A 16,434-nucleotide genomic window follows, 5' to 3' on the forward strand; every position below is an offset into this window, starting at 1 on the left:
ATTAGTGATGTTGAGATGAAGCAATTTGAAAATGATAGAAAGAAATGGATTGGAAGAATTAATATTGTTAAAGTGTCCACAGTACCCAAAGCAATCTACAGATTTAATGCAATCTCTATCAAAATACCCATGACATTTTTCATAGAACTAGAACAAATAATCATAACATTTATATGGAACCACAAAAGACCCTGAATTACCAAAGCAATCTTGAGAAAAAAGAACAAAGCTGGAGGTATCACACTCCCTAACTTCAGACTATATTACAAAGCTACAGTAATAAAAACAGCATGGTACTGGCACAAAAACTGAAACACACATCAATGAAACAGACCTCTTAAACTCATACCTTTGGTGAGTTCTGTTAATTTTACATTCTCAAGACTTATGTTTGCATTCTGTTCCATAGCAATAATTCCCATGGTTGTTTACTCTTAGTTCTGTATTTACATGCAGTCGAAGCTTATCCTAGTACATTTTATCAAACTTCTCCCTTAACTGATATTTTGTTTTGTATTTTGGTTTGCTGGATTCCATCAGTACCCCCTCCCCTCAAAAGCTCATGTGAGCCATATTCCCTGAGAATGTCCATTGCCTATGATTTTGGCTTCCAGTGGGTTTTAAGATGCTGTTCCTAGGAAGTTTTGGGGGTCCTTGAAACTGTAATTTGATGTCTTTCATCAGTTTGGGGACATTCTCAGCCATTCTCTATCCAAATGTGGCTTCTGTTCTATTTTATTTCTCTTTTCTACTTTTGGGATTCTAATTGCACATGAATTAGACTTCTCATTGTAACTCCAATGCCTCTTGTACTCTTTTTTTTTTTTTCCTTTTGTCTCCATGCTTTATTATGGATATTTCCTTCTGAAATAACTTTTAGCTCACTATTTATGTTTAGCTGTGTATAATCTGCTCATAAACCAGTCCACTGAGTTCATAAGCTTGGGTACTATATTTTTCAGTTCTATAATTTTTGTTTCATTCTTTATAGTTTCCAGTTTATTTTCCTTGAACATATTTATAGCATTTGTCTGAATACCTCCCTACCCTAGTGTGTTTTATTACCTGGATTTTTCTCTCTTTTAAAAATCATGCTTTGTCTCTTCATGACTGACTAATTTCTGATTTAGTGATGGACACTAAATATGAAATATTACTGAAATGATTTGTGTGTAAGAATTTGTTTTTCCCCAAAGAGTATTTAAAATTGCTTTTATGAGTCATTTAGGGACTGTAGCATCCAGGATCAATTTAATCCAATTCAAGGACTAAGATGATTTGAAACTGAGCTTCAGTTCCTTCAAGGTCCAGTTGGCTTTGAGTTCACCTGTACTCCCTAAAGACTGTCATCAGAACTTCTGTTTAGTTTCTCAGCTGCCACTTCTGGAATTGGCAACTGGCAGCTACAAATGCTGGGCTAACCTCTTTGGGTTTCCTTCTTCTCCTGGATATTTTTCACTGCCTTATTAACCCTCTGGTGCTTTCAAAGAGAATTCTTATTAAAAAAATCTTTTCTAGGCTTTCTAGTTGTTCTGAGTGGGATGGTTGGTCCAAATTATTGTTTGCCATTACCAAAGCTGAAGTTCTGGTTATTAGTACACACCTTACTTTTTAAAAAAAATTTATTTATTTAATTTATTTATTTTTGGCTGTGTAGGGTCTTTGTTGCTGCACACAGACTTTCTCTAGTTGCGGCGAGCAGGGGTTACTCTTCATTGTGGTGCGGTGGCTTCTCTTGCTGCAGAGCATGGGCTCTAGGTGCACGGGCTTCAGTAGTTGTGGCTCACAGGTTCTAGAGCACAGGCTCAGTAGTTGTGGTGCATGGGCTTAGTTGCTCAGCGGCATGTGGGACCTTCCCGGGTCAGGGCTTGAACCCGTGTCCCCTGCATTGCCAGCGGATTCTTAACTACTGCATCACCAGGGAAGTCCAGGACACACCTTACTTAATTTGATGTCAATTTTAACTTCCAGGAAGACTCCAATCTCTGTTATTTCCACTGTCTGTTATCTTGGCAGGATACTCATCTCTCATCTACTCCATGGATGATCATGGAGTAATTTTCACAGTACTGCCTTCACTAAATGCACATCCTTAGGACTACCTATACCTTGTGAACAACTGACAGGAGACATGGTCTGGCTTTATGGGACAGAGAAAGAGGATTTAGTCAAGGAATCAGAGTTAGAGAGAAAAAGCTACAGGAGTGATTTTGGAGAATGCAATGGAGAACAGATTTTTTATGGAAGGATAGATTAACATTATCAAATGCTGAAGAGATCAAGAAAGTGAAGAGGGAGATTAGGATACAGGGTCTGGTAATTAAGAGGTCACCATTAATACTTAAGAGAATAGTTTCTATAGAGAGTATACTGGAATTGGATAAGTGAAATATAGATGAAGAGTTGGAGGTAGTGGAGACTTTCTTTAGGAGGTCAAGATATGAAAGAAAGCAGAAGGATGGCGGGTATTTTGGTAAGGAAAACAGAGTCAAGGAGAGATTTTAGTCATTATGATTTGCTTTTAGCGTGGTTCACTTTTGAATATGTTTGTAGACTGAAGGAAAGATACCAGTGGAGAATGGATTAAAGACTGAAGAGGGCAAGAAAATTGACTGAACTAAGTCCTAGAGAAGACAGAAAGAAAAGGAGCCAGGATAAGCTCTCTGATGAGAAACAGGAGTACAAAATGGAGATAAAGGAATAGATTTATAAATTCTGAGACAAAGGTAAGTGAGTGGGAATTACATAGATCCAGTTCTAATAATATACGTTTCAGTGGTGCTGTAAGAGAAGATCATCAGCTCATTCTAAGTGTGAACTGTCTATTTACCTTTCATGTTATTTTCCCCTTAACACCTGCAACATACACACTTTATTGGTCCTTTAGTCTCTCCGCATTGACTTTAGAGTGCAGAAATAGGAAACTTTTTAAATACTCCTTTAGAAATCTTCCATCTCATATATCATAAAATACTCATTTTCCCTCCTCAAAATGTATTTTGGAGAATCTTACTACAAGGACCACTTAGGTTGGACACTTACTGATATGGAAGTGTAGGACAAATAACATTCTCTGACCGAAATTAATGTCAAATAACTTGAGCAACTGGTTCTTTTCTTCCCAGTTTGTTTTCTTATAAATGGAAACTCCACAAGGGCAATGACTGTGTGTTTTATAGGTCTTGTCAAGGTATAGCAAACACTGGGGGTGTTAAATAAATAACAAATAGGAATAAAATTCCCAAATAATAAACCGACTATAAACCCAATCAACTACTGCTAGTGATGCAGAGGCTGCACTTAAAACTACCAGGAAAAAAGTACATACCTCCTTAACCATGGTGTCCAGAAATGTGAGTTACATTTTGGTAATTAGGACTTTCAGTTAACTCATAAATACTTACTGAGTATTTTCTATTTGATTCATAGTAACCTGATGAGAAAGTACCAATACTGTCCTCATTTTGAAGTGAAATAAATGAGGATTCAGGATACTAAAGAGCTATTCAGCTAATATATTCAAACCTGGAATTCAAGCTCCTTTTTCTGACTCCAAAGCCAATGGTTTTATTTACAAGGCTATACAGCCTTCCGCTCAATTTAGCACTTATAAGAGTTGGATGATAACGCTTTTCCACGTGAAAGAATGAGGAATCATACCATTTGATTGTTTAACAATACAGATCCTCACCTTGTGCACGGCAGACAAGTATTACCGGCCAAGCATAAAGATAGAGTTTAATGAACAGAAGCTATTACTCAAGAATCAGAAATGGAGCATGTCCTCTTGTTTGATTACAGCTTTGTATTCTAACATCTGGGCAGTGATATATTTAATAGGGCATATGCTAATGGCAGAAAATTTGTACTTAAATACCCTGTATTTAAGGTAAAGAATTGCCTAAGGAGATGTTACATTACCAAAAAGGCAAACTTCTACTTTGCATAACAGAGCATTACATTATATTCCTTTACTTTGATGTCGAACAATCTTGGTAAATTATGTGAGAAGAGAGTGAGGTGGCCAAAACCTCTGTGAAGAATTTTAAGGTCCATCTAAATGATAAGTATTATGAAATATCATCACTGCGTCTTGCATTAATTCTATTGAAGTTTTAATGCTTTTGAAAATTTAGGCTGTAACAAGACAAAAAAAATTTATATTTAAACTATCTCTTAGTATTCCTGCAGATCACGTTGTGTTACCAAATATTAGTTGGGAATAGTAGCTATAAACAGACGAAATTTGAGAAAATAATATAAAAATAGTTATGCTTGTTATACAATCTAGCTTCTTTAGAATATCATGCTGAGTTTTACAAACCATACTTTATTCAACATTGAACATATGGCATTGTGGTTCTGAGAAAAATTTATCTCTAATCAGGATTTCTGTCATTAAATTTATATTTGTCAAGAACCTCACAAAATTCCCTTCACATTTTAATACTTATCTCTTTCTATTATGGAATGTTGTTTAGACACAAAAAGTCTATCAGAATACTGCAGCACTCAAAAAAAAATGCAATAGAAAAATAGATACATTAAAATAAAAATTACAGATTTTAACCAGAAGCAATTTTTAGTTAATCCTTACCCATTACTAAGAATCTAACATGTAGGGCCTAGTTTGTGAGAGTAGATGCTAATATTGCATAATATTTCTTTTTCTAGAGTAAATGTGAAATATAAATGAATGTCATCTCCAATGGCATAAGAAATTCACATGTAAACAGAGAGAGGGAAAGGGAAGGAGTATAAAAAGAAGGAAAGAATTGAGAGAGGTAAAAAAAAAAAAAAAAAAGAATTGAGAGAGGTGTTTTTGATTTCTTCCTAAATGGTCAGGCTTTAATCTATACTTATTGAATGAATATATCCAAGTATTTATCTTCTTTAACCAAATGAAAGTGCTGCTATAAATTTTGTATCTGTTGTACATTTTGAATTTTTCCATTAAGAACTGTCTCATACTTTTTGAATCAGATTTCAAATGAAATGAAATTATTAAAAAAATTCTACAGTATAAATTCATTACTATCTCTGCTTCTCATTTAAAAACAGAAATTAGAATAAAGAATTTTACAAACCTCTGAAGATATGTAATACTCTGCAAAGACTAAAGAAAATACGATTTTCAACTATTTGCAAGAGAATTTTAAGAGATTTTAGTTAACCTCAAAAACCTAGTCAGAGAGATTGGTTCAACACGGTGGAGTAGAAGGACGTGCTCTCACTCCCTCTTGCAAGAGCACCAGAATCACAACTAACTGCTGAACAATCATCGATAAGAAGACACTAGAACTCACCAAAAAAGATACCCCGCATCCAAAGACAAAGGAGAAGCCACAATGAGATGGTAGGAGGGGTGCAATCACAATAAAATCAAATCCCATAACTGCTGGGTGGGTAACTCACAAACTGGAAAACACTTATACCACAGAAGTCCACCCACTGGAGTTAAGGTTCTGAGCCCCACGTCAGGCTTCCCAACCTGAGGGTTCGGCAACGGGGGGAGGAGGAATTCCTAGAGAATCAGACTTTGAAGGCTAGTGGGATTTGATTGCAGGACTTCGACAGGACTGGGGGACACAGAGTCTCCACTTTGGAGGGCACACACAGTAATGTGCTCATCAGGACCCAGGAGAAGGAGCAGTGACCCCGTAGGAGACTGAACCAGACCTACCTGCTAGTGTTGGAGGGTCTCCTGCAGAGGCTGGGGGTGGTTGCGTCTCACAGTGAGAACAAGGACACTGGCAGCAGAAGTTCTGGGAAGTATTCATTGGCATGAGACCTCCCAGAGTCTGCCATTAGCCCCACCAAAGAGCCCGTGTAGGCTCCAGTGTTGGATTGCCTCAGGCCAAACAACCAACAGGGAGGGAACACAGCCCCATCCATCAGCAGACAAGTGGATTAAAGTTTTACTGAGTTCTGCCCACGATAGCAACAGCCAGCTCTACCCACCACCAGTCTCCCTCATCAGGAAACTTGCACAAGCCTCTTAGATAGCCTTATCCACCAGAGGGCAGACAGCAGAAGCAAGAAGAAATACAAGCCTGCAGCCTGTGAAACAAAAACCACATTCACAGAAAGACAGACAAGATGAAAAGGCAGAGGGATATGTACCAGATGAAGGAAAGAGATAAAACCCAAGAAAAACAACTAAATGAAGTGGAGATAGGCAACCTTCCAGAAAAAGAATTAAGAATAATGATAGTGAAGATGATCCAGGACCTCGGAAAAAAGAATGGAAGCAAAGATCGAGAAGATGCAAGAAATGCTTAACAAAGACCTAGAAGAATTAAAGAACAAACAAACAGAGATGAACACTACAATAACTGAAATGAAAAATACACTAGAAGGAATAAATAGCAGACTAACTGAGGCAGAAGAACGGATAAGTGACCTGGAAGATAGAATGGTGGAATTCATTGCTGCAGAACAGAATAAAGAAAAAAGAATGAAAAGAAAGGAAGACAGCCTAAGAGACCTCTGGGACAACATTAAACACAAAAACATTTGCATTATAGAGGTCCCAGAAGGAGAAGAGAGAGAGAAAGGACCCAAGAAAATATTTGAAGAGATTATAGTCGAAAACTTCCCTAATATGGGAAAGGAAATAGCCACCCAAGTCCAGGAAGTGCAGAGAGTCCCATACAGGATAAACCCAAGGAGAAACACGCCAAGACACATAGTAATCAAATTGGCAAAAATCAAAGACAAAGAAAAATTATTGAAAGCAGCAAGGGAAAAACGACAAATAACATACAAAGGAACTCCCATAAGGTTAACAGCTGATTTCTCAGCAGAAACTCTACAAGCCAGAAGGGAGTGGCATGACATAATTAAAGTGATGAAAGGGAAGAACTTACAACCAAGATTACTCAACCCGGCAAGGATCTCAATCAGATTGGATGGAGAAATCAAAAGCTTTACAGACAAGCAAAAGCTAAGAGAATTCAGCACCACCAAACCAGCTCTACAACAAATGCTAAAGGAACTTCTCTAAGTGGGAAACACAAGAGGAGAAAAGGACCTACAAAAACAAACCCAAAACAGTTAAGAAATGGTAACAGGAACATACATATCGATAATTACCCTAAACGTGAATGGATTAAATGCTCCAACCAAAAGACACAGGCTTGTTGAATGGATACAAAAACAAGACCCATTCATATGCTGTCTACAAGAGACCCACTTCACACCTAGGGGCACAGACAGACTGAAAGTGAGGGGATGGAAAAAAGATATTCCATGCAAATGGAAATCAAAAGAAAGCTGGAGTAGCAATACTCATATCACATAAAATAGACTTTAAAATAAAGAATGTTACAAGAGACAAGGAGGGAAGCTACATAATGATCAAGGGATCAATTCAAAAAGAAGACGTAACAATTATAAATACATATGCACCCAACATAGGAGCACCTCAATACATAAGGCAAATGCTAACAACCATAAAAGGGGAAATCGACAGTAGCACAATAATAGTAGGGGACTTTAACACCCAACTATCACCAATGGACAGATCATCCAAAATGAAAATAAATAAGGAAACACAAGTTTTAAATGACACAATAGACTAGATAGACTTAACTGATATTTATAGAACGTTCCATCCAAAACAGCAGATTACACTTTCTTCTCAAGTGCTCACATAACATTCTCCAGGATAGATCACATCTTGGGTCACAAATCAAGCCTCAGTAAATTTAAGAAAATTGAAATCATATCAAGCATCTTTTCTGACCACAACATTATGAGATTGGAAATCAATTATAGGCAAAAAAATGTAACAAACACAGACACATGGAGGCTAAACAATACGTAACTAAATAATCAAGAGATCACTGAAGAAATCAAAAAGGAAATAAAAAAATACCTAGAGACAAATGACAATGAAAACAAGACCATCCAAAACCTACGGAACACAGAAAAAGCAGTTCTAAGACGGAAGGTTATAGCAATACAAGCCTATCTCAAGAAACAAGAAAAATCTCAAATAAACAATCTAGCCTTACACCTAAAGGAACTAGAGAAAGAAGAACAAAGAAAACCCAAAGTTAGCAGAAGGAAAGAAATCATAAAGATCAGAGCAGAAATAAATGAAATAGAAACAAAGAAAACAATAGCAAAGGTCAATAAAGCTAAAAGTTGGTTCCTTGAGAAGATAAACAAATTGATAAACCATTAGCCAGACTCATCAAGAAAAAGAGGGAGAGGACTCAAATCAATAAAATAGAAATGAAAAAGCAGAAGTTACAACAGACACTGCAGAAATACAAAGCATCCTAAGAAACTACTACAAGCAACTCTATGCCAATAAAATGGACAACCTGGAAGAAATGGACAAATTCTTAAAAGGTATAACCTTCCAAGACTGAACCAGGAAGAAATAGAAAATATGAACAGACCAATCACAAGTAATGAAATTGAAACTGTGATTAAAAATCTTCCAACAAACAAAAATACAGGACCAGATGGCTTCACAGGTGAATTCTATCAAACATTTAGAGAAGAGCTAACACCCATCCTTCTCAAACTCTTCCAAAAAATTGTGGAGGAAGGAACACTCCCAAACTCATTCTACAAGGCCATCATCACCCTGATACTAAAACCAGACAAAGATATTACAAAAAAAGAAAATTACAGACCGATATCACTGATGAATATAGATGCAAAAATCCTCAACAAAATACTAGCAAACAGATTCCAACAGCACATTAAAAGGATCATAAAGCATGATCAACTGGGATTTATCCCAGGGATGCAAGGATTCTTCAGTATATGCAAATCAATCAATGTGATACACCATACTAACACACTGAAGAATAAAAACCATACGATCATCTCAATAGATGCAGAAAACGCTTTTGACAAAATTCAACACTGATTTATGATAAAAACTCTCAAGAAAGTAGGCATAGAAGGAACTTACCTCAACATAATAAAGGCCATATATGACAAGCCCACAGCAAACATCACTCTGAATGGTGAAAAACTGAAAGCATTTCCTCTAAGATCAGGAACAAGACAAGGATGTCCACTCTCACCACTATTATTCAACATAGTTTTGGAAGCTCTAGCCACGGCAATCAGAGAAGAAAAAGAAATAAAAGGAATACAAATTGGAAAAGAAGAAGTAAAACTGTCACTGTTTGCAGATGACATGATACTATACATAGAGAATCCTAAAGATGCCACCAGAAAATACTAGAGCTAATCAATGAATTTGATAAAGTTGCAGGATACAAAATTAATGCACAGAAATCTCTTGCATTCCTATACACTAATGATGAAAAATCTGAAAGAGAAATTCAGGGAACACTCACATTTACCATTGCAACCAAAAGAATAAAATACCGAGGAATAAACTCACCTAAGGAGACAAAAGACCTGTATGCAGAAAACTATAAGACACTGATGAAAGAAATTAAAGATGATATAAACAGATGGAGAGATGTACCATGTTCTTGGATTGGAAGAATCAATACTGTGAAAATGACTATACTACCCAAAGCAATCTACAGATTCAATGCAATCCCTATCAAATTACCAATGGCATTTTTTACAGAACTAGAACAAAAAATCTTAAAATGTGTATGGAGACACAAAAGACCCTGTATAGCCAAAGCAGTCTTGAGGGAAAAAAAATGGAGCTGGAGAAATCAGACTCCCTGACTTCAGACTATACTACAAAGCTACAGTAATCAAGACAATATGGTACTGGCACAAAAACAGAAATATAGATCAATGGATCAGGATAGAAAGCCCAGAGATAAACCCACGCACCCATGGCCAACTAATCTATGACAAAGGAGGCAAGGATATACAATGGAGAAAAGACAGTCTCTTCAATAAGTGGTGCTGGGAAAACTGGACAGCTACATGTAAAAGAATGAAATTAGAACACTCCCTAACCCCATACACAAAAATAAACTCAAAATGGATTAGAGACATAAATGTAAGACCGGACACTATAAAACTCTTAGAGAAAACATAGGCAGAACACCCTATGACGTAAATCACAGCAAGATCCTTTTTGCCCCACCCCCTAAAGAAATGGGAATAGAAACAAAAATAAACAAATGGGACCTAATGAAACTTAATACCTTTTGCAAAGCAAAGGAAAATACAAACAATATGAAAAGAGAACCCTCAGAATGGGAGAAAATATTTGCAAATGAATCAACGGAGAAAGGATTAATCTCCATAATTTATAAACAGCTCATGCAGCTCAATATTAAAAAAACAAACAACCCAATCCAAAAAAGGGCAGAAGACCTAAATAGACATTTCTCCAAAGAAGACATACAGATGGCCAAGAAGCACATGAAAAGCTGCTCAACATCACTAATTATTAGAGAAATGCAAATCAAAACTACAATGAGGTATCACTCACAGCAGTTAGAATGGACATCATCAGAAAATCTACAAACAATAAATGCTGGAGAGGGTGTGGAGAAAAGGGACCCCCCTTGCACTGTTAGTTGGAATGTAATTTGATACAGCCACTATGGAGAACAGTATGGAGGTTCTTAAAAAATTAAAAATAGAATTACCATATGACCCAGCAATCCCACTACTGGGCTTATACCCAGAGGAAACAATAATTGAAAAAGACACATGCACCCCAATGTTCATTGCAGCACTATTTACAATAGCCAGGGTATGGAAGCAACCTAAATGCCCATCGACAGATGAATGGATAAAGAAGATGTGGCAAATATATACAATGGAGTATTACTCAGCCATAAAAAGGAACGAAATTGGGTCGTTTGTAGAGATGTGGATGGACCTAGAGACTGTCATACAGAGTAAGTCAGAAAGAGAAAAATAAATATCATATGTTAACACATATATGTGGAACCTAGGAAAATGTTACAGATGAACCGGTTTGCAGGGCAGAAATTGACACACAGATGTAGAGGACAAACGTATGAACACCAAGGGGGGAAAGCGGCGGGGGGTGGGGGTGGTGGTGTGATGAACTGGGAGATTGGGATTGACATATGTACACTAATATGTATAAAATGGATAACTAATAAGAACCTGCTGTATAAAAAAAATAACATTCAAAAATTCAAAAAAATAACTTAGACATACTGTGTTCTGTTATAAACTATTGGTTGTAACATAATAAATAGTTCAATAGAAATGAATTTAAGCACAAACCATATATCACACATTACATGAAATAGAAAAAAAATAGATATCACATATTACATGAAATAGAAAAAAATATATAGATATGATATAGCCCCAAAATTACTCCCTAAAAATTACCCTAGAAATTTCAAAAGGCAGATTACATAACTAACATATAATTATCAAAACGAAACGAATATACAAAATAGGGATATCAATTAAAAATTGTGTGCAGTTATTAAATTTCATTTCTTAATAAGCAATGAACTAAAACCTGTTAAGAACTGATGTCCTACACAATGGGATGGATGCTATATTAAAATGATTGGTAGAGAGCAGTCGATACAAAGATTCTGAAATGTAAAACAACTGCTTGTATTATATAGTTTATATTTTATTGGAAAAGTAATGTACTTTTCCAATAAAATGTACTAAAATGTATTCATTTCAATAATCTGTTTTATTTTGTACATGTATTGTATGAATTTCCCTAAGCCATTCTCCAGAGTTAACAATTTGCAACTCATTCATGTATTTTATTATGCATCTTACAACTAAGACTAAGAGGCAGGTAAGAATGATTGTGGCAAACAGCCTAATTACAGAAAAAAGCTAATATATTTTTACACTACAACATTTTGAAACCAATTTTGTGTTTATTGAAGCACGATGTTTTCTTCATGCATATTTTTCAAGATTTTTTTTTTTTTGTCAGAGTATTAGTTCCTTAGGGCTGCCGTAATAAATTACCACAGATTGGCTGGCATAAAATAGCAGAAATTTATTCTGTCACTGTTCTGGTGGTTGGAAGTCTGAAACCAAGGTGTCAGCGGAGTTATTAGTTCCTACTAAAGTCTATGAGGGAGAATCTATTCCATGCTTCTCTCCTAGCTTCTTATGGTTGCCAGCAATTCTTGGTGTCCCTCGGCTTGTAGATGTATCACTTCAATCTCTGCCTCTACCTTCATGTGGCATTCTTCTGTGTGTCTCTCTCTTCTCCTCTTCTTATAATGACACAGACATATTGGATTAAGGGCCTGCCCTGGTCCAGTATGACCTCCTCTTAACTACTTACATCTGCAATAGCCATATTTCCACATAAGGTCACATTATGAGGTTTTGGAAAGGACATGAAGTTTGGAAGGATGCCATCCAACCCAGGGCAATTTCCATTTAACATTAATGAAAAGATTCCTGTATTATATAGCATCCAAAAATGATTGATGAAATAGGTGAATCATTGTTGAATATTAGATGCGATCTTTTATATTCTGATCAGATACTCAGACGAGCACTTACCTTTGGGAATCATTCTCATTCACAAATATGACGTACATACAAAGAAGAACTTACAAAATTCTTCAGGGAGGACTGAGGAGATTAAGCTAGGTACTTTCATTTGTTTCTAATTTGAGCATACTGTTCCCTAGAATATTTTCTAATTCTGATTTCACTGCAGAATTGTTCAGATCTGAATAAAGTCTGTAAATTACAAGTGGTGAACAAACTTGGGAACTAAAGTTAAATATTACAGAGGTAGACAAAGTAAGTCTGAGGTAAATTCAAGTATTTAATTCTTATCTTTTGCCCATATAGTTATGTTGATATTTTATTCATTGGATTCACCAGCTTAGAGTTTGTAATCATAATTGAGAAGATGAATTTTTCCTGTATTTGAATAAATAGTTTACTGAGCAAATTAATAGTATAAATGTGACTTCAAGGGAAACTACTTAAGAAAACAATCATTTACATGCACCTTTAATGAACATGCCCATGTATCCTTTTACTAATTACCTCTTATTCATCCTTCAAGTCACAAATCAAGCACCATGTTGTCAGACCTGGTTTCCTTCAGTAGATGAAACCCCTACTAGACGTACTTATGGTACCTTGTACTACTTCTTTATAGCCCTTACCGCTTTGCCAATTTTATACTAATATTTATGATTATTTAACTACCATTGCTCTTCTCGGCTAGACTATAAACTCCACAGGACTGATACTATGGGCTATGTGTATTTTACTCGCCTTTGTTTCTTTGCCTAGTTCAGTACTTGCTGCATAACTGAATAAACTAGAAGTGCATATTTATGTATAAAAAGTTATATGAATACTGAATCAATTTCATTAATTTGTTAAAGAATTTGTTTATTTTGTAAATAAAATCATTACATTGATTTTAGTATCTGGAAGAGATAACATACTTTTCCATTTCAAATAGACTTTGAATATTTCAAATAGCCCAATTTAAAATTGCAGGATTCAAATGATGAGAGATTTTTATTTATCAAAAGCATTCTGGGCTATTATTAAAATAAACACAATTGACTTTAAATATAGGCTTTGTGAAACATTCTCTGTGAGAGCTATTAGAGTAATTCTACATTTTTAGTTGCTAATATATGAAAACATGGCACATATCATACTGAAAAATCCCTTTAAAACAATGAACACTGTAATTTCAGTAATGAAATTTATCAGTATAATGTATTTTTAAAATAATACTTGAATATTTTAAATTTTCATAGTGCCTATATTTGAGAAAGCTATAGTAGTAATTAATTATTCCCAAGTAGGAAAATTAAAATTCATTTTATGATCATTATTAATTATTTGAGTTATAGACAGTCTGTTGCAAATCTGAATATCTAAATTCAGAATTTGGGCATGCAGATATAATTATAATCTCTCTTTTGACAGCTTGAATCTACATAGTTAAGTAAATACACATATTCTTCTCTTCTCCTTCTTCTTCTTCTTTTTAAAAAAATTTCCTGGTTAGAGAAAGGACTGCATTTCAAAAGTCAAATATAATGCTAAGATAAACAATTTTTCCAGTTTTGAGACACTGCTGCATCTTGAATTGAGCTATCTGTGTCATGCTAATATTTCCTACATTTTCTTTTTGAGAAAAAAATGCTAAATACCCCTTATTTCCACACATATATAGTACATATCTCTATATATCCCACACTTTCTTATATTAGGCTGTTCAGGAATATTACACGAGAAACTGTGAGGAAGAACTTGAAGAATCAGATGATGATAACTTTCTCATAATTTGATAGCTGCTCTAAGCTTGGCTGAGCGTCCTCTGGGGTTATCTTGGACATCTTGATCTTCCGGAGTAAGCACCTTCTTATGCATCACTTTCCACATTAAAGGGGCCCTTCCTATAGAGACTCCTTCCGTGTTTTCATGATCTGAATCCAACTGTGATTTTTGTATCACCTTCTGTCTAGCACTTAGGTTAAACCTTTCTGTCATGCTTATCCCAAGCAGGAATCGTTTGATGATGCGATCCTCCAGTGAATGGAAGGAGAGGGCAACAAGGCGACCACCAGGTCTCAGAAACTTCTGAGCTGTCTTCAGTCCTGTGTAAAGTTCATTGAGCTCATTGTTCACAAATATGCGAACAGCTTGGAAAGTCTTGGTAGCGATATGGGTAGATCGTTGTAGCAAGTCTTTTCGTGCATAAGTAGCAGAGGGAGGAAATGCACCTACAAACAGATTTTGTAAAAACAGGAAAAGAGGACAAATAGGTAACATTAATATTTTCCACTGTAAATTTACTGGGTTGTGTTGTGTGTATATTTAAGGAACTAAGTTTCCTTAGAAAACTGTGTCATTTCATCCATACTTCTCCATTTTATTTCTGACCCTTCCATCAAAGTTTAAAACTGTTCTGTCAGAAACATCTTTCAGAAATCTTAAGGGTAAATGGAGTCAAACAAGAGCAGAGAAAGAGAAAAGGGTGAACAAATATTTGAAGAAATAATAATGAAAAACTTCCTAACTTTGATGAAAAATATTAACTCTCAGCTACAAAAAATTCAATGGACCTCAAATAGAACAAACAAAGAAAACTGCACCTAGATGCATCATGATCAAACTACTACAAGCTGAAGATAATAAGAAAAATCTTGAATACAACAAAGAAAAGCAATATATTACATAGGAGAACAAAAATATGATTAACAGCTAATCTCTCATTAGGATAATGGAGCCTATCAGACACTGGAATAACATTCAGATTATTAAGGAAAAAAAACCTGTCTTCCAAGAAAGCTATTTTAAAACCATTCTTCAAAATTAAAGGTTCAAAGACATTTTCAAATAAATTTTAAAACGAGAAAATTCATTGCTAACAGCTCTAAATTTAAGAAATGCAAAACGAAATACTTCAGGCTGAAATAAAATAACATCAGGTGATAACTTGGATAGAGAGAGGGTAATGAAAATACGAGTGATATGATATGAAGAAAAGAAATAATTCTCTTAATTTCTTAAAAGACAGGACTGTCTTTCTGTCATTCTTAATTTCTTTAAAAGGCAAGACTCTAAGTAAAATTATAACATAATATTCTTGGTTTTATAATATAGATATAGATATGTATTGTATATGACAGCAACAGCACAAAGGATGAGAGTGTGTAAATGAAACTACACTAGTACAAGGTTCCTATATTTTACTGGAAGTTAACGTTGCATATTGTGGTCCCTAGAGCAATAACAAAAAATAATGCAAAGAAATAAAGCTAATAAGTGAATACAGAATAAAAATAATCCACAAAATATTGTTTAACACAAAAGAAGGCAGAAGAACAGGAAAATAAAAATGAGACAAAGAGAAGACAAATAGCAAAATGTCAGACAATAAATCCAAATATAAAAATAATCACATTAAATGTAAGGGTACTAAACACTCCAATAAAAACGCAGAGACTGACTGAAAACTAGCAAGACCTAATTATACATTGTCTACAGAAATGCACATTAAATATAAAAACACAAATAAAAGTAAGCAAGAGGCTGTGAAAAAGTATACCATGTAGAGATTAAGCATAAAAAAAACCAGAGAGACTATACTACCATTAGACAAAATAAACTTTTAAAAAGAAGAACTGCTAGACCCCAAAATAAACATTTACTATTGAGAAAAATGATCAAGACAGCAGGAAGATACAATTACAAATGCATATGCACCAAATAACATAGTTCCAAAAATTTACATGTCTCAGAAAAATGACCCACATTTATATAGGCAATTATGTTTTGACCAAAATGTCAAGTTAATTCAACGGAGAAAGAACAGATTTTCAATGAAAGTGATTATTTGTACAAAATGAAATGAACTTCAACCCTTACTCCACACCATACACAAAAATTAATTCAAAATGGATCATGGACCTAAGAGTAAACACTAAAACCATACAATATATATCTGACAAACCTCTCTTATTCAGCACATATAAGGGAATCTCACAATTTAGTAACAGTTCACAT

The 16,434-nt window shown here is 35.0% G+C and overlaps 1 protein-coding gene and 1 long non-coding RNA gene across 6 annotated transcripts in view; one reads left to right on the plus strand and one right to left on the minus strand.

Annotated features, from left to right (window-relative positions):
• The window catches only part of LOC309606598, a 330,419-nt gene extending 320,043 nt beyond the window's left edge, over window positions 1–10,376 (plus strand). The window contains exons 2-3 of the long non-coding RNA XR_014231978.1: window positions 1,774–4,784; window positions 4,817–10,376. This is a non-coding gene — a long non-coding RNA (uncharacterized lncRNA). The remainder of the gene's footprint in view (window positions 1–1,773; window positions 4,785–4,816) is intronic.
• Window positions 10,377–13,390: 3,014 nt separating this feature from the next.
• METTL15 (methyltransferase 15, mitochondrial 12S rRNA N4-cytidine) overlaps window positions 13,391–16,434 on the minus strand; it is a 198,614-nt gene continuing 195,570 nt past the window's right edge. For 3 of the 5 annotated variants that reach the window (XM_082343816.1, XM_082343815.1, XM_082343814.1), the window contains one exon: window positions 13,391–14,648. In XM_082343816.1, coding sequence (XP_082199942.1) covers window positions 14,203–14,648 — 446 coding nt within the window. In that variant the 3' untranslated portion in view covers window positions 13,391–14,202. The remainder of the gene's footprint in view (window positions 14,649–16,434) is intronic. The other 2 variants (XM_082343813.1, XM_082343817.1) reach the window with 2 other exon arrangements.

Source organism: Balaenoptera borealis, assembly GCF_965194805.1.
Source record: "Balaenoptera borealis genome assembly, chromosome: 11".
In the NCBI taxonomy this organism is placed as follows: domain Eukaryota; kingdom Metazoa; phylum Chordata; class Mammalia; order Artiodactyla; family Balaenopteridae; genus Balaenoptera; species Balaenoptera borealis.